General features: G+C 47.2%; 1 protein-coding gene across 1 annotated transcript in view; it reads right to left on the bottom strand.

The window, feature by feature from the left end:
* Positions 1-25482, bottom strand: part of LOC147724387 (uncharacterized) — a 55500-nt gene that overhangs the window by 16603 nt on the left and 13415 nt on the right. The window contains exon 2 of the mRNA XM_086918032.1: positions 18342-18481. Coding sequence (XP_086774158.1) covers positions 18342-18481 — 140 coding nt within the window. The remainder of the gene's footprint in view (positions 1-18341; positions 18482-25482) is intronic.

Consider the following 25482-nt stretch of genomic DNA (forward strand, 5'->3'; position numbering starts at 1 on the left):
ATAAGCCTGTCTGCTCTGCCAAGCTACCAAGGGGGTGAGCAGGGGTTATCGAAGGGTGTGATCCCCTTGCCCTGACTAGAAAAGGTGTGTCCCTATTTGTCAGAAGTGTATACCTCTGCCAACTAGAGACAGCCGGTTCTAACAATCACAAGTAATGAGATCACAAACTTTTCAGAGTAAAACATAATTTTAATCATTTAAACCTGAGCTTTACCCCTGGAACATTGGCACAGAGCAGACAGGTTTAACTTAAAAACATGTAGGAGTAACAAAACAAGTATGAAGTCAAAACAACACACAATAAACATTCTGTAACTCATTTTTTAAAATAGTGAAAAACGAGCAACATAACAGGAAAATCCTAAAAACCCAATAAAGGAAATCCGAATTATGAATTTTTAACCTTTAAGGCAAAAAATGCCTTGAAAAAGTAAAACCCCAATTATTAGTCTCTTTTCTCAGTTAACAAGGACCTAGGCATAATGGAGCATTGGCTGGACACACCAAAAGTACCCTCCTGATCAAATATTTTACTTTCTAACTTAGCCTCTGAAATGCAAGTCAAAGTACTCCTGCGGGGAAAAGTTGCCTCCATATAGACCTATTGTGTCTACGACTGGTTCTCTTACTGAACCTTTGTCAAAATTTTTGACGCTTGTCTATCATCTTTGGTTTGTGAACTACCTGCCTATGTCCGTGATATAGGACACCTGATTACCAAAATTGAGGATCTTAGCTTTAATGCCAACACAGATATTTTGGTCTCAATGGACATTGAGGCCCTTTATACGAATATTCCTCAAGGTGGTGCTCTGGAAGCGGTTAAGAATATTCTTGACCGTTTTAACTGTCCCTCTGAGAAATTGTTTATCATGGAAAGTCTTGCCATTGTCCTCAAGGAGAACTTCTTTGAGTTTGATAATTCTATCTATGAACAGGTCCAGGGCGTAAGCATGGGCGCGGATTGTGCCCCAAATGTTGCTAATGCTTATATGGGCACGTTTGAGGAGGAGTTTGTTTATAACGAGATTGCCCCCTTTTTTGAGAATGTTACCAACTGGAATCGTTTTATAGGCAATATTTTCTTTATTTGAAAGGGCCCTGAGGAACAGCTCAATGAATTCATCCTATGGATCAATCTTTGTGATCTACACTTCAAGTTCAGTACCAACATCAGTACAGATAAAATTGAATTTTTGGATGTTTGGATTCAGGTTACCAATTGACATATTGAAGTATCACTCTATACGAAACCAACGGCACGGAATACTCTTCTTTTTTATGAAAGATTTCATCCACGGAGCCAGAGGAGTAGTATACCCTTTAGCCAATTTCTGAGGCTTCGTCGAAATTGCACTGACATCGGCAATCTTGAATTTCATGCCTCACAACTTAAGACTAAGTTTCTGCAGAGGGGATACCCACACAGATTGGTCAGAGAATCATGTAAGAGGGCGAAATACTACAACTGTGATGCTCTGCTGCCCCCTAACAATGAGAAGAAAGATCCCAAGCTGGTTGTGGTTACTACCCACTCCAACTTTAATGACAAGCTTAGATATATTGTCATCTCTCAATGTCATATTTTGAACACCGAAAAATCACTGGAGAAGTTGGAAAAACCGATTTTCGCTTTTAGGCGAAATAATAACCTCAGACATGCCCTAGTTAGGGCCTCAGTGCCCCCGAACCCAGGGATTTCCCAGAGATCTATTACAGGTCCTAACCCCATCAATGGTAGTCACAGATGTGGCAGTTGCCACGCATGTGACACCGTTATCACCACCACTGAACTTGTGTGGGACAAGAAAACATTTCTCTCCAGGGTAATGACAAACTGCCGTACTACTAATGTTGTCTACCTCCTGCTTTGCCCTTGTCAGAAGGGTTATGTCGGTGAAACCGGTAGACAATTTAGAACGCGGTTCAGCGAGCATAAGTCATCCATCCGTAATCATCGGATGGGAGCGCCTTTGGTTGCCCATTAGAATGAATTTAAACATACCATCGAGGACATCAAGTGGCTTATTCTTGAATGAGTGACATGCCCCAAGTATGGTAATGCTGATGCCCTGAGAGGCAAAAGGGAGGTATTCTGGATTTTCAATTGCAGACAGCTACCATGGGCTTGAATGAATATCTCCCGTGGGAAAATGCAATTATCAAAGCTTTGTGTGGCTTTTCGCCCGTTTGTAAGCCTTAGATCAGCGTTTCCCAAACTGTGGTCCGCTGACCCCCAGGGGTCCGTGACATATTCCCAGGGGGTCCGCAGGACTTGATTGCCTACTGTTGTTGTAAAAAATGAACGACCATGTGCCCTTACAGCACTAAGAGGTGTGAAAGTAGCTGGCGCCAGGGTGGCAAGACTACAATAGAATTGCAGCAACACCACACTGGCCAATCACCATTCCGCTGTAGTGCAAGCTGAAGGATGATTGAAGTCACACCCGCACGGCAGTGCATGCGTTTTCTCTTCTCTTATGATGATATACTGATGTCTTCAGGTTTAGTATTGGCAGCTCCAGCGTGGCCTAGCAGGTCACGTTATCATTCAATCACCCATCTCTCTGTACTGAGGTATTCCAGTCTCCTAATCGGCCAGATGGCAATCTGGTTACTTTAAATCCGAGCGACAGCATGAAGATGAGCAGAGTTTTAGTCACTACAAATAGCATCATGGGAGGACATGTGTTTACATTTATGCAAGGGAGTTAGTCTATGTGAGGGTAATAACTAGAGGGAATAATAGCTGTTTAAGTCTACGAGGAGCACTTGCAAAAGGTAGAGAGACGTGTTATGCTGCAACTGGGCACATCACTTAATCTCCCCGTGCCTGAATGTGTAATGTAAATACAGTGCTCATGTAAAGCGCTCCAATACCTTCGGGTCGAGTTCGCGCTATACAAAATATGCAAAAAATAAAAAGTGTATGAAGGTTCACCTGTATGAACCTGGAGGAAACAGTCGCTAGGGCCTTCAGGGAGCTACAAGCTGCCCCTGTGTAAAACATCTATTTGTTAATGCCTGAATTGTTGTGGAATATGCTCCCTTATCAGGACCACTTAATAGACACTGACATCGAAGAAAAGACACCGTAAAACATTTAAAGTGGGCCCCCAGACATAATCAAGAGGAAGCTAAAAGAACCAAGCATTGTCATAGTCAGTAGGCCCGGCACTGCCTGCGAGGCTTGACTTTGTCATTGCTTATTTTGTTCTCTGTAAAACTTTGTTAGGGGGCTACCCGGGGACAAGGCAATATTAAAAAACATCTTTGTTTGGAAGCTTTTGTGTCAAGAAATACACATTTATTACAGTCTGGAAATAAGTACTATGTGCAAATTACTGAGTGAGATTAACTAAAGTGGGCTGGCACACTGACTTGTGAATGGGGCAACCGTCCAACAAAGCATTACTACAACCAAAATCTTTACAAAAGACCTAGAAGGCATGAAAGACTGCAAGAAAGGGGGGGGAGAAAAGTGTGAGGTAAGTAGTTATTATGAAAGAAGGTCAACTTTGTCAAGAGACAGAAAGGTGGGCTAGTAGTGTCTGGGGAGAAGGAAAACGAGGGAAGAAAGGAACAAAGGGTGAACAGAAGATAATGATGAACAAGCGCGGACGAATTTCAGTGTCATTTTGAGTGACATTCAAATACTATGAGTTACACTTTAAGCATTCATAGGTTATCACAAGCACTTACCTACTTTAAACTGCAACAGTGTGAGTTCCTGGCGCTGGGCTCCAGCATCAGGCCATACCTTCTGCAGTGAACACCCGGCACGCAACGCCCATTGGGCTCAAAGGGCTTCAGCCCCCATCCTCCCCTGTCGTGTGTGGCAGCCCGGGTTGAGACAGCTTCCCGGGCTGACATACAGTCGCACCAGAGTACATTACAGGTCTTTAAAAGACCACTTGCTTGTTAATGAGGCCGAGATGCTGCACCATCCTTCCCATTAAAATGTTTTGATTTTTGCAAATTTTTCAATATAAAATAATAAAACCTTTAGTAATGCAAGCATTTATTTGGTGTGTACTTGTTTGTGTATTTTTTGCGAATGACTGTTTTCATTTTTTGAAATTTCATTTGTACAAATTGCTCAGGGGTCCCCGGTTTCCAGTAGTGATTCAGTGGGGGTCCTTGTGAGAAGTTGGCCTGGTATATAATGCTCACTAGTTCTAGTGATCACTTTGTACCATGCCAAGCAACCCTTATGATGATCGTTTGTAAGTCAACCTTATAGACCAGTTATCCTAGTGGTAACGTGGACAAAGCAGTCTTAGGCTAAACTCTGAAAGGCATGTGAAGCCAGCTGTATTACCATACACAACCCCCTTGAATACCAAATGAAAGGACACCACACAGATATATATTGAAAATATATATATATTTATTAACTACAAATATCCCCTGAACTCTTTATGAGCACAGAAGCACAAGTGTTAAACAAAACACAGTTTAAAATACACAAAAGTTGCACAATATGATGAGCCCTAAGGGCCACCTAAACCATATACTAAGAAAGTGGTATAAGAGATACCAATCAAAAAGGAAACAGGCCTAGGGCCTTGGGAATCGCTGGAGCTGATCAGGACTAGCAGTGACTAAGTCGGGAAAGGCCCGCGGGACTCGGGTGCAGTGTTTAAAGTGCACGCACTCACCAATGCAATGTCTATGGTGCGTAAAAGTTATGAAGTTAGTTAGTTAGGAACCTTCCGAGTGACCTAGAAAGCTGAAACTTAAGACACAGGCTCTAGACGTGTGTACCAGTGTGGGAACACCAGCGTTGCTGAGTTACCTCACCCACAGGACGCGGGTGCATAGGGTCGAAGTAGTGTCGGGTTTCGTCACGCTGGTCGATGGTGCTTGGAGCTGAAGATGCTGCAGGTGGCTCGATGTGAAGAGTTCCGGTGGATCCAAGGGTGGATCTGAAGTTGTGAAGACCTGAAAGCAGAGGGGACAATGTTCAAAGTCACTAGCCAGTGACTACCGTGGAACCAGATTGGAACCAGGCGATGTCGAGTGCAAACAGGCATTGAGGTGTAGCTTCTCTCTGCAGCCATGTGGACACGAGGGGGCAAGGACGTCCAGGAGTCGATCACGAGCTGTCCCACGCAGGCTTCTCGCTGTTGGCGGTGTCGGCAACTTGATTGGAGCAAACAGGCCTTGGCTAAGGCAAGCCACGCAGGAATCAAAAAAGGCTTATCACTCGGACCAGCAAGGTCAGAGCGGGTGCTCCCTTTTACAGGAGCGAGTGCAAGTCTGGAGCAACTAGACCCGCAGTGTAGTTTGTAGATTTCGTCGCCAAGATGGCCGCTGACCACGTGGCTAGTGGCCGGGATGGCACGTCGAGTGGCACAATGCAAAAGGGCCCCACGCAGATCGTGGAGATGCTGGGGGGCTGATCTTCGGTGCAAGGGCTGCTCGGTGGTGAGGCTTCTCAGTCCCCAAAGCCCAACGTCGAGAAATCCTCAGATGCTGCGCAGTCAGCTTCTCGGGGGTCTTTCAAGAGGTCCTGTCCCACGTCTCTCGGTGCCTCCACGGGTCCCTTCTTTGCAAGGACTGTGGATCGGGCTGGGAGAAGTCTGGTAGTCTGGGTCTTGTCAGGCTCTATGCTTGGGCCCCGGCGGGAGGCGGCGGCAAAGCAGATGTCGAGTTGCTAGATGGTGCCTATGTTCACAGGGTGGCCACTCCTAGGCCACAAGGAAGATGCTCTTCAGTCTTCAGTGCAGCAGAATGTCGAAGCCCAGTCGTCTTCTTAGTTTCAAGTTGATTCAGGATGATCTGAGGTGCTCTGGCACTGCTCCCACTCTTATTCCCAATCTGAGGGGTGGATCACCTGCTAAGTCCCTCCTCTGGGTGGGACCAGGAAGGGGGGCGGTTACACCCCCTTTTCTTTGTTTAGATCCTTGCCAGGCCTGGGTCTGGAAAGTCCCAGGACCGGTTTGGACTGGCTTATGCACGGGGACACCTTGTGTGCCCCGGGCATGTCTTAATCTATTCAGCCCTGTCATACCCAATACACAAAATCCTGTCTGTGGTGGTGCTCGCACCTCCCAAGGCAGGAAACCCTTTGTACAAGCCTCCCTCGCTGGAAGGACTCCCAGCAGCAGGAGGTCAGACTTGTGTCTTTGGTGGCAGCGTCCATTTTGTGATTCTGAGGCTCTGGTTAACTTTAACCGGGGTTAAGGCTACACACATGTCGTGTCCCTCTAGAAGGGTGGAATGCTATCCCCGTCGACAGAACTGTCGAGGGGATAGTATTCCAAATCGTATGACACCTTACTCAACATGTTTTGATAAAGCCAAACCAAAGTTAGCATATAACCGCAAGGATTATAATGCACTTAAGAGTATATGGTATAGCAATATCCCGGAACAGCTAAGGGAGTGGTTCCCGACAGCTGCAGACAAGCTCAGCTCATGCTAGGGCACCATCTCACATATTTCCAAGCACTCTGCCTCCAGGATTGATGAGGCCTTCCATAGGAGTGGCTGATAGGAACGTATGTGTCCAGTTAAGGTTAGATATAGGGATACTATATCTAAGTAAGAGGTGATTATACCAACTTACCCCAGCTGAGTGATCAGCCAGTTGTGTCAAATATGGACGCCAGGCCAGGGGTGGCACAATACATGCTGCAGCCCCTGGTAGGCCTTGGTTGCACCTATGCCCTGGGTACCTAGGGTACACTGTTACAGGGGCCAATAAGGTGAACCAGTTCCAATTCGTAATGCACCTAGAGTGCATTGGCAGTAATTTAGAGAGAGAACAGCAGGCTGTGGGTCTGATTAGCAGGCCCACAGCCACATTAAGTCATAAACCAGTGAAGCAAAAATCAAAAATTTGGGGTGACCATAGGATAGCAGACCCTACTCTCCTACACAACCCCCCGCCCCAAATGCAGGGACATTAGACTAACCTTGACCAGCTGTGTCTTCATGTTCAAAGTGGAAGTACCTGGAGAGACCATCTGCGTTGCCATGGTCAGTCCCTGGGCGGTGCTCCACTGTAAAGTCCATCCCCTGTAGGGAAATGGACCACCTGAGTAGTTTGGGGTTTTCACCCATCATCTGATTAAGCCATAAGAGGGGCTTATGGTCGGTCTGAATATTGAAGTGAGTGCCAAACAAGTATGGTCTCAACTTCTTCAGGGCCCACACCACAGCAAAGGCCTCCCTCTCAATGGCTGACCAATGTTTTTCTCTGGGGGTCAGCCTTCTGCTAATAAAAGCAATGGGCTGGTCTTGACCATCTACATTAAGCTGTGAAAGCACTGCTCCCACTCCCAACTCAGAAGCATCTGTTTGGACAATGAACTCTCTTGAGTAGTCAGGACTCTTCAGGATAGGTGCAGAGCACATGGCCTTCTTCAGGTCATCAAATGCCCTTTGACAGTTTACTGTCCACTGAACCTTTTTGGGCATCTTCTTGGATGTCAGATCATTAAGAGGAGTCACAATGGACCCATAGTTCTTAACAAACTTCCTGTAGTACCCAGTCAGGCCCAAGAAAGCTCTGACCTGAGTCTGGGTGGTTGGAGGGGACCAGTCCTTGATGGTCTGGATCTTACTCTCCAGTGGTTGAACTTGGCCTCCACCTACAAGGTGGCCCAGGTATACAACCTTACTCTGCCCTATCTGGCACTTTGTTGCCTTGATAGTGAGGCCTGCCTTCTGCAGAGCCTCAAGCACTTCCTTCAGGTGGACCAGGTGATCCTCCCAGGTGGAGCTGAAGACTGCAATATCATCCAGATATGCTGCGCAAAAGTCATCCAACCCAGTAAGGACTTGATTCACCAACCTTTGGAAGGTGGCAGGTGCATTTTTCAAACCAAAGGGCATCACCACAAATTGATAATGCCCACCTGGGGTAGAAAATGCAGTCTTGGCTTTAGACTCCTCAGCTAACCTGATTTGCCAGTAGCCAGCTGTCAAGTCAAATGTGCTCAAATATTTGGCAGAAGCCAACTTGTCAATGAGCTCATCTGCCCTTGGAATAGGGTGTGCATCTGTCCTGGTGACAGCATTGAGTCCTCTGTAATCCACACAGAACCCCATCTCTCTCTTGCCATCTTTGGTGTGAGGTTTGGGGACCAGAACCACAGGGCTAGCCCAGGGGCTCTCTGAAGGCTCAATGACACCTAATTCCAGCATCTTTTGCACCTCAGTCTTTATACAGTCCCTGACGTGGTCAGGTTGCCTGTAAATCTTGCTTTTTACAGGAAGACTGTCACCAGTGTCCACCACATGGGTACACCAGTTAGTCTGACTGGGTGTCAAGGAGAACATATGTCTGTATGACTGCAAAACTTGTCTACAGTCATGTTGCTGATGTTCAGTGAGGCTGCCATCTAAGGCCACACCATCAACTGAGCCATCCTCAGGGTTCTGAGTGAGCAGGTCTGGGAAAGGGTCACTCTCTTCCTCCTGTCCCTCATCTGTAGCCATGAGCAAGCCCATGTCTTCCCTGTTGACATATGCCTTCAGTCTGTTGACATGGAGCACCAAGTGGGGGCTCCTGGGAGTTCCTAGGTCCACCAAGTAGGTAACCTCTCCCTTCTTTTCAAGAATTGTATGGGGTCCAGACCATTTGTCTTGGAGTGCTACTGGGGCCACTGGCTCCAACACCCATACCTTCTGTCCTGGCTGATACTCAATCAAGACAGCCTTTTGGTCATGCCAAGCTTTTTGTAATTCTTGGCTAGTCTCAAGGTTTTTGGATGCCTTTTCCATATACTCAGCCATCCTGGAGCGGAGACCAAGTACATAGTCCACTATGTCTTGTTTGGGCTTTTTGAGAGGTAACTCCCATCCTTCCCTCACCAGACATAGGGGTCCTCTTACAGGGTGCCCAAACAACAATTCAAAGGGGCTGAAGCCAACCCCCTTTTGAGGGACCTCTCTGTAAGCAAACAAAAGGCAGGGTAGAAGGATGTCCCATCTTCGCCTGAGCTTCTCAGGTAATCCTTTGATCATACCCTTTATGGTCTTTTTAAACCTTTCAACAAGCCCATTACACTGTGGATGATAAGGAGTGGTGAACTTGTAGTTGACACCACATTCCTTCCACATAGCTGTCAAGTATCCTGACATGAAGTTGGCACCTCTATCAGATACTACCTCCTTAGGAAACCCCACTCTGGAGAAAACTCCAAGTAAGGCCCTGGCCACAACAGGAGCTGTTGTGGTCCTAAGTGGAATTGCCTCTGGGTACCTGGTGGCATGGTCCACCACCACCACTATGAATCTGTGCCCAGATGCTGTAGGGGGATCCATTGGACCTACAATATCAATCCCCACTCTTTGAATGAATGAATGAATGAAATATCATTTATAATGCGCAGCTATGCCCAGTGGGCGTCAAGGCGCCTAAATCAAATAACAGGCTGTTAGCAGACAGAAACAGAGCCTACTGGTATGCATTAATAAAAAGCCAAGTTTTCAGTGACTTCCTAAAGAGGTCAAGGGAAGGCAGTAGTTTGATTTCCAGGGGGAGTGAATTCCACATCTGAGGTGCCAGTATAGAAAAAGCTTTGCTCCCCCATCTAGCCTTCTTGGCTCTGGGAGTTACCAGTTGATTGAGCTCACTGGAACGTAGACGTCTGCTCGGAACGTATCTGATGAGTAGCGATCCAAGGGCATCAGCCGAGCCTGCAGTTAAAGCCTTATATGTTAGGCAGAGGAGTTTAAAAGTAATCCTTGAGGGAATGGGGAGCCAATGGAGGTTCTTCCTCGCTAAGGTCATAGATGCCAACCAAGGCAGAGCGAGAGCAAACCGCGCTGCCGCGTTTTGTATAACCTGCAAACGCTGAAGCAGGCCCTTGTTGGCCCCGGCGTACAGTGAGTTGCAGTAATCAAGCCTTGAGCCAACAAGGGCGATCACCACCTGTTTCCGTGCCTGTGGGGACAGATAGTGAACGATCCTTTTCAGGGTCTTGATGACACCCCAACAGGTAGCCACTGTTCTGTTGACCTGGAGCTCCATGGAGAGCTGGGTGTCAAAGATGACGCCAAGGTTTCTGGCAGATTGTGTAGGTATAGGGCAGCTACCTAAAGAAGGAGGCCACCAATCACCTCACCTTCAAAGGGTACCCCCACCACAGGTAGTGGTATCAGGGGGGCCTTTGTTGTGCCACCTGCTTTACCACTGGCTTGGCAGGTTACACAGGAGCGACAAAACTCCTTGGTGTCTTCAGACATGTGAGGCCAGTGAAAGTGAGGGACAAGCCAGTCCCAAGTCTTATTCTGGCCTAGATGTCCTGCTAGAGGAATATCATGGGCCAAGGTCAGAAGGAAACCCCTAAATTGCAGAGGTATACCCAACCTCCTGGTTGTACCAGGCTTGGGGTCTCTAGCCTCTGTATAAAGGAGTCCATCATCCCAATAAACTTTATGGGCACCTTGTGCATTCCCAGCAGCCTGCTGTCTGAGGGGTTCAAGAGAAGGACAGGTTAACTGAGCCTGCCCCAAGTTTGCCCTAGAAGGCCCCCCTGTCCCCAGAAACTCAACCTGGTCAGGTTCAAGTTCTTCAGAGACAGTTCCTTCAGGGGTCTCAAGACCAGCTTCCTGTGAAGGCTGATCCTCACTTGTAGGCAGTTGGGAAGGCACAGCCTTTACCCTCCAGTTCTTCTTCTTGGAAGGTGCTTGGTCCATTGTTCCAGGATCCAAGACCTGAGGTTCAGAGAGGCACTTTTTGGCCTGTGACCTGGTCACAGCAAGGACATGTGATTATATCCCTAACATCTCTGCATGAGTCCTGTACTCAACTTCTGACCATAGAGAGCTCTCCAGGTCATTGCCCAACAAACATTCAACTGGGAGATCAGCACTAACCACAACTCTTTTTAGGCCAGTTACCCCTCCCCAGGAAAAGTTAACAAATACCACACTATGGGTAGTGGTGACATTGCAGGCATTGGTCACCAGGTAATTATCACCTGGCATGTATTGACCAGGGTCCCCAAAGTTAGGTGTCACCATAGTGACACTGGCACATGTGTCCCTGTATGCTTGAGCCACTTTGTCATTAATCAAAGGTGTCTGTCTGTATTTGCCCAGATTACTGGGACTTATGGTGGGGCCAAATCTATGTCCCCCTCACAAATCAGAACAGCCTGTGTAAGGGTTCTGACTAGGTCAGAATCTCCTTCAGTTCCCAAGGTGATACCCACTACCCCCTTGGTTTGTGGTACCAACACTGCCAGCTGTACTAGTGGGTGCAGGTGCCTTAGGGGCTGCAGTGTTGGGGGCTCCACCCTTTTTACACTCACTTGTCCAGTGAGAGGTGTTTTTACAAGTACTACACCAGGGTTTTCTTTGACCTTCTTTCTTCTTTTTCTTGGAAGTTTGGGACCCACCCTCTGCATTAGTTTGGGGCCCTGTTGAAGACTTCTGGTCTTTACCTTTCTGCTCCCCACCCTTCTGGTCTGTTTTCGTCTGGTCACCACCCTGGTTCTGGTTCTTTTGCTTAACTCTGGTTCTAACCCATTTATCTGCCCTCTTTCCCAATTCTTGTGGAGAGGTCAAATCTGAGTCAACCAAATGTTGATGCAACTGCTGGTTCTGACAATTGTTTAAAATGTGTTCTCTCATAAGCAAATTGTACAATCCTTCATAGTCTGTAAACTTGCTTCCCAGCAACCATCCCTCCAGAGTCTTAGTGGCACACTCAACAAATTCAGACCAGTCCTGAGTCTGTGTCTTCTGGGTATCTCTGAACATTAACCTGTACTGTTCAGTGGTTAAGCCTAACCCATCAATCAGAGCACTCTTCAGGACCAGGTAGTTTCTAGAATCCCCATCACTAACTGTGAGGAGTCTGTCTCTGCCTCTACCTTCAAAGGAGAGCCACGAGATTGCTGCCCACTGCTCCTGAGGGATCTGCTGTACCTTGCAGGCTCTCTCAAGTGCAGTCATCCATGTGTGGATATCATCTCCAGCTTTGTAGGGGGGCACAATCTTACTCAGGTTCCTGTTATCAAAAGACCTGTCTTTATCCTTGTGGATAATGCTGCCACCAGTGGGTTCTATTACCCCACTCTCTCTAGGCTGTCTTGCTCTAGCAAGTTTCTCTTGGGCCAGGGCAACTTCTAATTCTTGTCTCTGGATCCTAAGTTCAGCCTCTCTCATTTTGGCCTCATGCTCCCTTCTCTGAGGGCTAGTCATCTCCCTTCTGGAGTGACCATGAGAACCTCTAGAAGCCTGGGAGGTATTGGAGTCACCTGAGTGATTCCTCTTCCTCCTACGCTCCTGGTTAAGTCCACTTGGGTGTCTGGGCAAGGTCAGCCTTGCTTCAGTCCCAAATACACTTAAGTTAGCCTGGTTAAGCCTGCTGACTAGCACCTGGCTATTTCTGCCATCATCAGAATCACTGCTCCCCCTTCTGTCTCCTCCTCTTCTTCCTCCTCCACATCAACCCGAGGAGCTCCAGTGACTTGGTCATCCTCATCTACCTGGACTATAGGGACAGGGGCATCAGTATTGTCATCTTCAGAAGGAGAGCCTCCTTCAGCATTCCCGGTGGGGTCTGCTTTAGAGGTCTTTAGAGTCTCAGACTGATCTAAGATCTCTCTAAGGTGGTCTGTAGTAGGGGATGGCCCTGTCTTCAGACCTCTTAAGGCACAAAGCTGCCTTAGCTCCTTAAAGGAGAATATGGCAAATCTGGATGGTGCCTTTGGAGGGTCACTCTCAACAGAGACATTCCCAGTGGAACCCTCTGCTCCAGACATTGCTCTAGTGTGGGTGGATATGTTGCAATCTACCTACACTGGTGTTTACCTACTAAACCTATCTAGTAGTTGTAGTCATGGTGTGCTACTCCCTATCCTCTACAACAACTAAGTTCAGTAGAACTTAAGTATACTAGTCTTGTTTTATATGTACCTAGCAGGTACCTGTATGATCTTTCAAATGATAATCTCAAAGATTGTAATGGTAAAACAACAGCAAGCTCAGATCCCAATCCGCTGCTCACCAATGTGAGAAGTTGGCCAGGTATATAATGCTCACTAGTTCTAGTGATCACTTTGTACCATGCCAAGCAACCCTTATGATGATCGGTTGTAAGTCAACCTTATAGACCAGTTATCCTAGTGGTAACGTGGACAAAGCAGTCTTAGGCTAAACTCTGAAAGGCATGTGAAGCCAGCTGTATTACCACACACAACCCCCTTGAATACCAAATGAAAGGACACCACACAGATATATATTGAAAATATATATATATTTCTTAACTACAAATATCCCCTGAACTCTTTATGAGCACAGAAGCACAAGTGTTAAACAAAACACAGTTTAAAATACACAAAAGTTGCACAATATGGATGAGCCCAGGGGCCACCTAAACCACATACTAAGAAAGTGGTATAAGAGATACCAATCGAAAAGGAAACAGGCCTAGGGCCTTGGGAATCGCTGGAGCTGATCGGGACTAGCAGTGACTAAGTCGGGAAAGGCCCACGGGACTCGGGTGCAGTGTTTAAAGTGCACGCACTCACCAAAGCAATGTCTATGGTGCGTAAAAGTTATAAAGTTAGTTAGTTAGGAACCTTCCGAGTGACCTAGAAAGATGAAACTTAAGACACAGGCCCTAGAGATGTGTACCAGTGTGAGAACACCGGCGTTGCTGAGTTACCTCACCCACAGGACGCGGGTGCATAGGGTCGAAGTAGTGTCGGGTTTCGTCACGCTGGTCGATGGTGCTTGGTGTTAGGAAATAGGGCTAGTCTGTCCTCTATGGCCATGCTTCACCATCACATGATTGGCCCTGGGGGGATAAAAGAACCGCCCCTTCTATCTTTCAGTGCTTGGTATCTTTTAGATTGGGTTCCAGGTGCTGGGTTGTGGTTTCTACGTTGTGAGAGAGATTGGTTCACGGGCTCGTGTTCCTTTACTTTTGGATTCCCTCTGTATTTTTAGTTTTGTTCAGGTCTTGCCCTTTCCTTTCCCTGGTTATTTCGTTATTTGTCCCTTGTAGCTAGTGCAGTTTAGGAGAAGTTTGAATCCCATTTTTTCCACCCCCCTCCCCTCCCTTACCTTCCCACTGTTCCTTCATTTTTGGATAATTGAGCTGCTGTGTTTATTTTATTACTTGAGGACTGCTGGGGCTCCAGTTTCCTCTGATACCAGCTCTTCGGAAGGACAGTCAGTAATTAATCCGAAGGACGCCGGCTGGCGTGTTAGCTGCGTGGATTCCAAGCAGCGTCCTCTACTTCCGCGTTTTGTGAGGCTGTCCGCCTCGTTGTGTGCCGCTTGGGCGCTTTCAGTCGCGCTGGGACGACAGAGGAGCTGCAGATCCCGGAAGAGGGAAACGTTTGTTTGCGCTCTCCCCCTTCTTGTTCCAAAAGACTAAAATACACTCGGAAGGACAATAGCGGGGGTTTTTTATGCCGAGTATTATGGCTTTTTCCCCTTAGAAGTCCCGTTTTGGCAGTCAGCTTCCTCGAGTGGAATTCCCTTGATTTTTTTTCCCTCAATTGGAATTAGATGCTTCGACATCAGTGAAATATTCGTCTTCCTGCTGCCAAAGACCTCCCGAGGCTAATCCTGTATATTACACAAGTAAGGAGGGGTCTTATCATTGTATGGTGGAGTGTGGCTAAGGGGATAAGGGGTAGCCATTGATTTGGACACAGAAGTAATTGTGTTTACATTGTTTCATAGGTACAGAGGCGAGGAGGTGGTGGTCGAGTCTCATCGTCCAGTCCAATTCAGGGGTGAAGCCTTTTTTGACGTCCCTTTCATTTTGATTTCCTGTCCCCTGCCCTGGGCTCGGGTGTCCTCTTATGTTTGTCTATCTCATGGGAGGCATCTGAGTCAGGGTAGTGGATTTGGGCATACCTCGTTCCTGCAGTGTCCGGGCCCGTGGAATCCAACAGAATACGAAGCCCATGTTAAAATACACTGCCCGGACGAGGTATGGATGAAGACTTGGGTGGGGCCTTGGGGGGAGCCGAGCGAACGCCTACAATGCAGGACATAGTGGGGGCGGTGGCGGCCCTCCAGGCTCAGGTACAGGACTTACAACAGGAAAACCTGGGACTTAAACAGGAACTGGGGGCTGTGAAGGCCAGGGAACAGCAGAGAGATAGGACACAGGCTCCCATTATCCAACCAGCTACCTTTCAGTATGGAGGCGGGGTGGGTCAGAGAGCAGAGGGGGGAGCCCCTGTAGCAGTTACTGTAACAACACCTGTTCCTGTTCCATTGGCCACCCCTGAGAGGTTCATGGGAGACAGCAACAAATACGGGACCTTTATGACCCAATGTCAACTGCACTTTATGTGCAGGCCGACCGCTTTTCCGGATGATACGGCTAAGGTGGCGTTTACAATATCGTATTTGGCTGGCACTGCGGCACAGTGAGCTATCCCTCTTGTGGAAAGTGATGCTCCGGTATTGCACGATTACCTGGCCTTAAAAGAATTAATGAGGGGCCTATTTGCTAAGCATGCTTTTATGCAGGCGAGTGATGCTGAGCTCCTCAAGTTAAGACAGGGCAAACAGGATTTGCTAACCTATGTGTCAACATTTAATAGGTTAGTGTCAGAGACACATTGGCCCATCGACAAGAGAACCTCCTTGTTTTACCAGGGTTTATGCGACGAACTAAAAGATGTGGTATCTCAGGTGGTTGATCCTCCAGACGACTGTGCTGCCTTTATAGATCTGGTGGTGAAGTTAAACCACAGGTTGACTGAGAGGAGGGGTGATCGTAGTCGGGTTCAGGGACCCTGGAGGAGTTATACGAAACCGGAAACAAGACCTATTGGGGATAATAAGCCTGCTCCCGAACCTATGGAGATAGGAGGGGTGAGAGGCCCATTAACAATGGAAGAGAAAAGAAGGAGGAGGGAATTGAACTTATGTTTGTATTGCGGACAAGGGGGGCACTTTGCCCGAGAGTGTCCTGTTAAACCCTCCGGACAGGCATTCCAGAAAAAGGTGGCATGTGTACAGGTGGATCATAGTCAAGCCATGAACAGCGGAGTAGGGGGGACCTATCTGGTGCTGGGTGTGATCGATCAGGTGCCAAGACATTTTATTATTCCGGCTCAGCTCTTGATGTCAGGGAGTAGGCGTGTACCAGTGTCTGTTTTGTTGGACTCCGGGGCGACTGGGAATTTTATTGACATCTCATTGGCGGAAAAGCTAGACATCCCATGTCAATATAAGAGACAACCAGAACCTGTGAGAGCCATCGATGGGACTGAACTAACCTCGGGGTCCATTACGCGCCAGACAGAACCAGTGACGTTGTTGTGTGAGAACGGGCACTCAGAGTCAGTGGTCTTTGACCTTATTGACGCCCCCTCTTTTGGGTTAGTGTTAGGAGTTCCCTGGCTTCAGGAACATAACCCCAAGATTGACTGGGTGCAACGTTTGGTGACTCTGGATTCCAAGCATTGCCTTACACATTGCTACAGGGAGGCTATCGAACAGGTTCATCCCTTGTCTTGTGCTGGGGTGGAGGTGATATCGGTTCCCACTCAGTATTCCGCCTTTCGGGGTGTGTTTGATAAGGTTAAGGCACAGGGCCTCCCTCCTCACAGGTCTTTTGACTGTAAAATCGATTTGATACCTGGCGTCCCTTTGCCTTCTTGTCGCATATACGCGCTCTCTGAACCCGAGGAATTACATCTGAAAGAGTACCTAGAGGAGATGTTGGGGATGGGATTCATTCGTCCCTCTTGTTCGCCTGTGTCATCGGCGATCTTTTTTATTCCGAAGAAGGAAGGGACGTTGAGGGCGTGTGTGGACTACACGTCTCTGAATAAGGCCACCGTGAAGAATAGGTACCCTCTTCCTCTCATCCCTGTGTTGTTAGACCAGCTCCGCAAAGCAACCATCTTTACCAAACTGGACTTGCGGGGTGCTTACCATCTCATTCGAGTCCGACCCGGGGATGAATGGAAGACGGCGTTCAAGACCAAATTTGGCCTATTCGAGTATTGTGTGATGCCGTTTGGCTTGTGCAATGCGCCAGCGGCCTTCCAATACTTCATTAACAAGGTTCTCCGGGAGTATCTGGACAGAAGTGTCATCGTCTATTTGGACGACATATTGATTTTCTCAGAGACAGTGGCAGAACACCATGAACATGTATCCAAGGTGTTACAGAAGTTACAGGACCATCATCTGTATGCCAAATTGGAGAAATGCCAGTTCGACACACAGAAGGTAGAATTCCTAGGGTTTGTCATCACTGCTGAGGGCATTCGAATGGACCCTAGAAAGATAGAGGCTATTGTTACCTGGCCCATACCATCTACTGTTAAGCAGATCCAGGCCCTTCTGGGGTTCGCCAATTTCTATCGGCGTTTCATCTCCCACTTCTCTGATGTAGTGTCCCCATTGACTCGATTGCTAAGGAAGGGGGTTCACTTTGTCTGGTCCACTGAAGTCCAGGATGCTTTTCAACTTCTGTTGCGATCCTTTACATCTGCTCCTGTTTTGGTGCATCCCGATACCGTCTTACCGTTTTATGTGGAAACGGATGCTTCATTGTGTGCAGTGGGAGGGGTGTTGTCCCAAAGGGATGCTGAAACTGGCCAGATGCATCCCATTGCCTTTTTTTCTAAGACCCTGTTGCCTGCGGAGCGTAATTACACTGTGGCTGAGAGGGAACTGTTGGCGGTGAAATTGTCATTTGAGGAGTGGCGTCATTATTTATGGGGTGCTCGACACACAGTCACGATCTATACCGATCATAAGAATCTTGAATTCTTTCGGTCTGCTCGGGCGTTAACACCTCGCCAGATGCGGTGGGTCTTGTTTTTTAACGAGTATGACTTTGTCATTACTTATCGCCCCGCCGCACAGCAGATAAAGTCTGATGCCCTTTCTAGGATACATGTGGAAGGGAAGGAGGAGGGACGTGTGAAAGAAGACAGACCTATGATCTGTGAAGAGAAGATTGTAGGGGTGGCACACACTGAGGATTTTCCCTCGCTTCTCAAGGGGCAATTACGACAAATAGATTTAGCCCCTTGGATGACTTTGCCCCAGGTTTTGATGCAGGATGGGCTGTTGTATCATGGGGACCGTTTGTTTGTCCCTCCTGCCTTGAGAAAGATGGTCTTGGAGTGGTGTCATTCCTCTTCGCTAGTAGCACATCCAGGAATACAAAAGACGAGGGAAATGTGTTTGCTGTGGTTTTGGTGGGATTCATTGCTTAAGGATATACAGTGTTATGTGGCTGCTTGTTCCATTTGTGCCACTAGCAAACCTACCCATAGCATGCCGTCGGGCCTGTTACAGCCCTTAGAGGTCCCTCCTGCTCCTTGGCATACCATTAGCATGGATTTTGTGACGGATTTACCTCCTGTGTCGGGACATACCGCCATATTGGTGGTAGTAGATCTGTTCACATTAATGGCACACTTCATCCCGTTACTCAAGGTTCCTACTGCCAGGGAGATGGCTTTGGTATTTATGTCGTCCATAGTCAGGATCCATGGGTTACCATCTGCGATTGTTTCTGACAGGGGAGCACAATTTGTGTCTCATTTCTGGACGGAACTGTGTTCTGTGCTGAAGGTAGACGTGCGATTGTCATCAGCGTACCACCCTCAGACAGATGGCCAGACTGAACGGACAAACCAGACCATGGAGCAATATTTGAGGTGTCTTGTTGCGTCATTATCTTGTGATTGGATGGTGGCTCTTCCTATTGCGGAGTTTGCCTACAATAATAGTCTGCATTCCGCAGTGGGTATGACTCCTTTCTTTTGTTCAATGGGTTACCATCCTAGGGCGTTAGCCATCCAGCCTACTGGGCATGTGCCAGCCATAGACGATATTTGCAGGTCCTTGGGTGGAATATGGGACAGAGCTCGTGAACAGCTACAGGCAACTAAAGCCACCATGAAGGCTCAGGCAGATAAACATAGAGTCCCCGCTCCATCTTATCAGGTGGGTGATCAGGTGTGGCTATCTTCGCGCAACCTTAGGTTGCAGGGGTCTCGTAAATTGCAGCCTCGGTTTGTGGGACCATTTGTCATAACGCAGGTGATTAATCCTGTGGCCATGAAGCTCGTTTTGCCTGATGAATACAAGGTCCATCCGGTGTTTCATACGTCACTCTTGAAACCCTATATACCAACTACACAGGTTCTGCCACCACCCCCTCCCTTGTTAATTGATGGGGAAGAGGAGTTTGAGGTTCAGGCTATTATGGATTCTAGGCGGAGGAGAGGACGCCTTTTCTACCTTGTGGATTGGAAGGGGTATACACCTGAAAATCGGACATGGGAACCAGCGGGTAGTGTGCATGCGCCACGGTTGGTCCGTTTGTTCCATAGACAACATCCCTCTAAACCCCGCCCGGTGAGGAGGACCATTGGGGGGAGATACTGTTAGGAAATAGGGCTAGTCTGTCCTCTATGGCCATGCTTCACCATCAAATGATTGGCCCTGGGGGGATAAAAGAACCGCCCTTTCTATCTTTCAGTGCTTGGTATCTTTTAGATTGGGTTCCAGGTGCTGGGTTGTGGTTTCTACATTGTGAGAGAGATTGGTTCACGGGCTCGTGTTCCTTTACTTTTGGATTCCCTCTGTATTTTTAGTTTTGTTCAGGTCTTGCCCTTTCCTTTCCCTGGTTATTTCGTTATTTGTCCCTTGTAGCTAGTGCAGTTTAGGAGAAGTTCGAATCCCATTTTTTCCACCCCCCTCCCCTCCCTTACCTTCCCACTGTTCCTTCGTTTTTGGATAATTGAGCTGCTGTGTTTATTTTATTACTTGAGGATTGCTGGGGCTCCAGTTTCCTCTGATACCAGCTCTTCGGAAGGACAGTCAGTAATTAATCCGAAGGACGCCGGCTGGCGTGTTAGCTGCGTGGATTCCAAGCAGCGTCCTCTACTTCCGCGTTTTGTGAGGCTGTCCGCCTCGTTGTGTGCCGCTTGGGCGCTTTCAGTCGCGCTGGGACGACAGAGGAGCTGCAGATCCCGGAAGAGGGAAACGTTTGTTTGCGCTCTCCCCCTTCTTGTTCCAAAAGACTAAAATACACTCGGAAGGACAATAGCGGGGGTTTTTTATGCCGAGTATTATGGCTTTTTCCCCTTAGAAGTCCCGTTTTGGCAGTCAGCTTCCTCGAGTGGAATTCCCTTGATTTTCTTTCCCTCAATTGGAATTGGATGCTTCGACATCAGTGAAATATTCGTCTTCCTGCTGCCAAAGACCTCCCGAGGCTAATCCTGTATATTACACAAGTAAGGAGGGGTCTTATCATTGTATGGTGGAGTGTGGCTAAGGGGATAAGGGGTAGCCATTGATTTGGACACAGAAGTAATTGTGTGTACATTGTTTCATAGGTACAGAGGCGAGGAGGTGGTGGTCGAGTCTCATCGTCCAGTCCAATTCAGGGGTGAAGCCTTTTTTGACGTCCCTTTCATTTTGATTTCCTGTCCCCTGCCCTGGGCTCGGGTGTCCTCTTATGTTTCTCTATCTCATGGAAGGCATCTGAGTCAGGGTAGTGGATTTGGGCATACCTCCTTCCTGCAGTGTCCGGGCCCGTGGAATCCAACACTTGGAGCTGAAGATGCTGCAGGCGGCTCAATGTGAAGAGTTCCGGTCTATCCAAGGGTGGATCTGAAGTTGTGAAGACCTGAAAGCAGAGGGGACAATGTTCAAAGTCACTAGCCAGTGACTACCGTGGAACCAGATTGGAACCAGGCGGTGTCGGGTGCAAACAGGCGTTGAGGTGTAGCTTCTCTCTGCAGCCACGTAGACACGAGGGGTCAAGGACGTCCAGGAGTCGATCACGAGCTGTCCCACGCAGGCTTCTCACTGTTGGCGGTGTCTGCAACTTGATTAGAGCAAACATGCCTTGGCTAAGGCAAGCCATGCAGGAATCAAAAAAGGCTTATCGCTCGGACCAGCAAGGTCAGAGCGGGTGCTCCCTTTTACAGGAGCGAGGGCAAGCCTGGAGCAACCAGACCCGCAGTGTAGTTTGTAGATTTTCTCGCCAAGATAGCCGCTGACCACGTGGCTAGTGGCCAGGATGGCGCGTCAAGTGGCACAATGCAAAAGGGCCTCACGCATATCGTGGAGATGCTGGGGGGCTCATCTTCAGTGCAAGGGCTGCTCGGTGGTGGGGCTTCTCAGTCCCCAAAGCACAACATCGAGGATGCCTCAGATGCTGCGCAGTCAGCTTCTCGGGGGTCTTTCAAGAGGTCCGGTCCCACGTCTCTCGGTGCCTCCACGGGTCCCTTCTTTGCAGGGACTGTGGACAGGGCTGGAAGAAGTCTGGGAGTCTGGGTCTTGTCAGGCTCTGGGCTCGGGCTCCGGCAGGAGGCGTCGGCAAAGCAGACGTCGAGTTGGTGGATGGTGCCTATGTTCACAGGGTGGTCACTCCTAGGCCACAAGGGAGATGCTCTGCAGTCTTCTGTGCAGCAGAATGTCGAAGTCCCGTCGTCTTCTTAATTTCAAGTTGATTCAGGATGATCTGAGGTGCTCTGGCACTGCTCCCACTCTTATTCCCAATCTGAGGGGTGGATCACCTGCTAGGTCCCTCCTCTGGGTAGGACCAGGAAGGGGGGTGGTTACACCCCCTTTCCTTTGTCCAGCTCCTTGCCAGGCCTGGGTCTGGAAAGTACCAGGACCGGTTTGGACTGGCTTATGCACGGGGACACCTTGTGTGCCCCGTGCATGTCTAAATCTATTCAGCCCTGTCCTACCCAATACACAAAATCCTGTCTGGGGTGGTGCTCGCACCTCCCAAGGCAGGAAACCCTTTGTCCAAGCCTCCCTCGCTGGAAAGACTCCAAGCAGCAGGAGGTCAGACTTGTGTCTGTGGTGGCAGCGTCCATTTTGTGATGCTGAGGCTCTGGTTAACTTTAACCGGGGTTAAGGCTACACACATGTTGTGTCCCTCTAGAAGGGTGGAATGATATCCCCGTCAACAGAACTGTCGAGGGGATAGTATTCCAAATCGTATGACACCTTACTCGACATGTTTTGATAAAGTCAAACGTTAGCATATAACCGCGAGGATTATAATGCACTTAAGAGTATATGGTATGGCAATATCCCGGAACAGCTAAGGGAGTGGTTCCCGACAGCTGCAGACAGGCTCAGCTCATGCTAGGGCACCATCTCACATATTTCCAAGCACTCTGCCTCCAGAATTGATGAGGCCTTCCATTGGAGTTGCTGATAGGAACATATGTGTCCAGTTAAGGTTAGATATAGGGATACTATATCTAAGTAAGAGGTGATTACACAAACTTACCCCAGCTGAGTGATCAGCCAGTTGTGTCAAATATGGAGGCCAGGCCAGGGGTGGCACAATACATGCTGCAGCCCCTGGTAGTATTAAAAATGACAAAGTCCCAAGTCGGTGGACAAAGAAGATTTGTCCTGTTTTAGTGTTGGTGATATGGGTATAATCATAAAATGGGCATGCCAAGAGGTCGCCGACCTCTTGGCATGCCCATTTTATGATTATACCCATATCACAAACACTAAAACAGGACAAATCTTCTTCGTCCACCGACTTGGGACTTTGTCATTTTTAATACTGTCTTTCCCCACAGTCCCTTATAACTCTGTGTGGGGTCCTCCTTTTTCTCTAAAATGCAGCCCCTGGTAGGCCTTGGTTGCACCTATGCCCTGGGTACCTAGGGTACACTGTTACAGGGGCCAATAAGGTGAACCAGTTCCAATTCGTAATGCACCTAGAGTGCATTGGCAGTAATTTAGAGAGAGAACAGCAGGCTGTGGGTACGATTACCATTAAATGAAAAAAGCAAAGCCAAACAAGATCTGTGGACAAAAATATTCCACGCAAGCAAATTGTCAAATTCAAGGGAGTTCTGGAGACTAATTAATGGCCTAGCTCGACCGAATAAACACGGAATTGGAACTAGTCTATCCGAAGAACAATGGGTGACGGCCAAAAGGCCCATAGGAATAAATGGGAATTGCGAATTCGCAAATTAGAATTCGCAAAATGTTAATGCATTCCATGGGTGCAGGGGTGGGGTCCAAAGGACCCCCCCTGCACCCCTGAAATGTATTTTAAAGTGGATGTTTCACACACACATGTCCTAAGGACATGTGTGTCTGTAACATGACAGTGTTTAAAATGCTAATTTGAGCATTTTAATTATTTTTCGCAAATTACCACGAGGTTCACCCTCGTGGTAATTTGCACCCCGTAATTGCGAATTCGCAAATTGAAAAACAATCATGCATTGCTTTTAAGGAATCGCAAATTTGCGATTCCTTAGAAGCAATCGCATTTTTGGAAATCGCTAAAAATAGCGATTTTGCCAAAAATGATTGATGCATACTAAAAAGATATTTAGGAATCGCAAACGGACGATTTTACCGAATCGCACCGTTTGCGATTCCTAAATACCTTGATGCATGTGGCCACTTATGTTTGAATCCTTATTTCCACATTTTCTACTTGCTCTGTGAAGATTAAGTCCTACTGATAACTTTCTTTTTGTATCCTATTCGATTTAGGAATCCAAGTCCTTTAGGATGCTTATCTTGCGCCTTTGAATCTCTAGGAGGTACTTATTTTGATTTTGGTGATGGATATATATGTTTTGACCCTTACGCAGCGGCGGTTGATTGGGTTATAAGGCTTTCTTTGGACTGCTATGCATGTTTTTATTTCTTTTTATCTTACTTCTCATTTCTCCTTTTTAGTTTTTTTGTACTTGCTTGTGAACTTTTTTCATGTCTTGCTCAATGTCTGACCCCTATTGGTGCTGTTTTTAACTTTTTAGTTCCTTATATATTTTTCTCCCACAGACAGTCTCTTCAGCCCTGTTGTGCACACTGTATCTTACATATATATAGTTTTATGACCACAACTGGTTAACGAACATGGAATAAAGCATGAAATGTGCGCCCTGATGAAGGAATTTGTTTAAAACCTTTTTTGGTACTTTCCGAAACACGCGTCAGCGCTTTTCTTCTTTTTGTGTTTTTGTATTGTGCATTTGTGATTTGTTTATTCCTGTTTTTTTGTAATGTCTGATGTTTTTCACTTTTTTGTAACTGAAAGTGCTTTAGATTTATTGCATGTGTTTCATGTATTCGTTTCTTGGTTGTCGGATATATAGTGTGTATGATGCTTATCCCTAAACGTTGCTAATTGTGGGCTGGGTTTTGTTTTGTCCTATGAATATCTGTACAAAGTTTATTGGAATATAATGTAATGTGATATATTTTGTGCACCTTCATGAATGAATTTATGTATTTGTGCTGTCTGACGCTTTTTAAAGAAATTGATAAAATATTTGATGATGATAAATAAACTAATAATAAAAAAATAGTTGAGCAGTTCTGTGGGTGAACTTTCAATATTTTGGAGCTATTGCCCTGTGTTTATTTAAGGTGGGGACATCTTTTGAATGTTGTGTTGTTAATGTTTTTCCCTGGTTTGATGTTCCCCTGGAATTGGTTCTCGGGTCCCTCTTTTGTTTATCTACAAAGTTGCAGATTACATCAGCCAAAGTCTTCTCAAAGCCAGATAGTTATTGGATGAGGAGCCGCCAAACTCATTGGATTTGGCCAGTAAAGCTCAAAGCAGGAGAAAATCAAGTTTCATGGCCACAGAGGTCCTTGTGTCATGCATTTGCCGGGTCAAGATTTCTACCTTCAAATTTAGGGCCTGATTTAGATCTTGGAAGGACTAACACCACCCGCTAAAGGTGGCTGTTCCAAGTACTCTATCAAGCTGATGGGGGTTCATATGCTCTATTTAGATGTGACATTAACAGACTGGTTCCATTACGGCGGTGGTCTATTCAGCTAGCTATCATCACTCTATCACCGTCAGACCGGTTGGTTTGCGCCAAGCTGATTCAGATGTTCCCACTGTGCTGGTTTTGTCCTGGTGGAGGAGACCTGATGGAGTGAGGCCATGCTTGTGTGGAGACGGGTAAGTACTACTTATCATTATCTCACTTCCCATATATGTTGTGAATCTGTCAATATGAATATGTAGTTAATATTTAATGCCATTTAATTTACACATAGTATTGCATACCAGCCACATACACAGAATATTATATGTACACCCAGTCACCACAAGCAAAACACCCACAACCACGACCACCACCACCACCAAATAAATATTTTTTGTATGTGTCACTACATGTGTGTATATTTTACCATGATAAGTCGTAAGATGTACAGTTATGCATGTAAGGGCAATGTAAAAATGCACAAGGCAAAAGATACTGTTAAAACATGATTCATAGTGAGATGAGTGACACGGAAACCTACCTTAGATTCCGGTGACACCTGGGTTGCTAACTGTCATGATCAAGTAACATGAACAATGGGGTTCAAGATGGAACAGAATTGTGAACCAGATAAAAGGTATGTTTTCACTTCTTTTTCTTTTATTCTGCCAACCCGAGTTTGAAGGTGTTCCCGCCTCAGTTGCTTTGACAGAAAGGCCATTGCAATCAGCCAAATGGTATTCTTGACAAAACTCCCTCCAGCAGCCTTTTCTGG

Source organism: Lissotriton vulgaris, chromosome 4_1, assembly GCF_964263255.1.
Source record: "Lissotriton vulgaris chromosome 4_1, aLisVul1.2, whole genome shotgun sequence".
NCBI lineage: Eukaryota > Metazoa > Chordata > Amphibia > Caudata > Salamandridae > Lissotriton > Lissotriton vulgaris.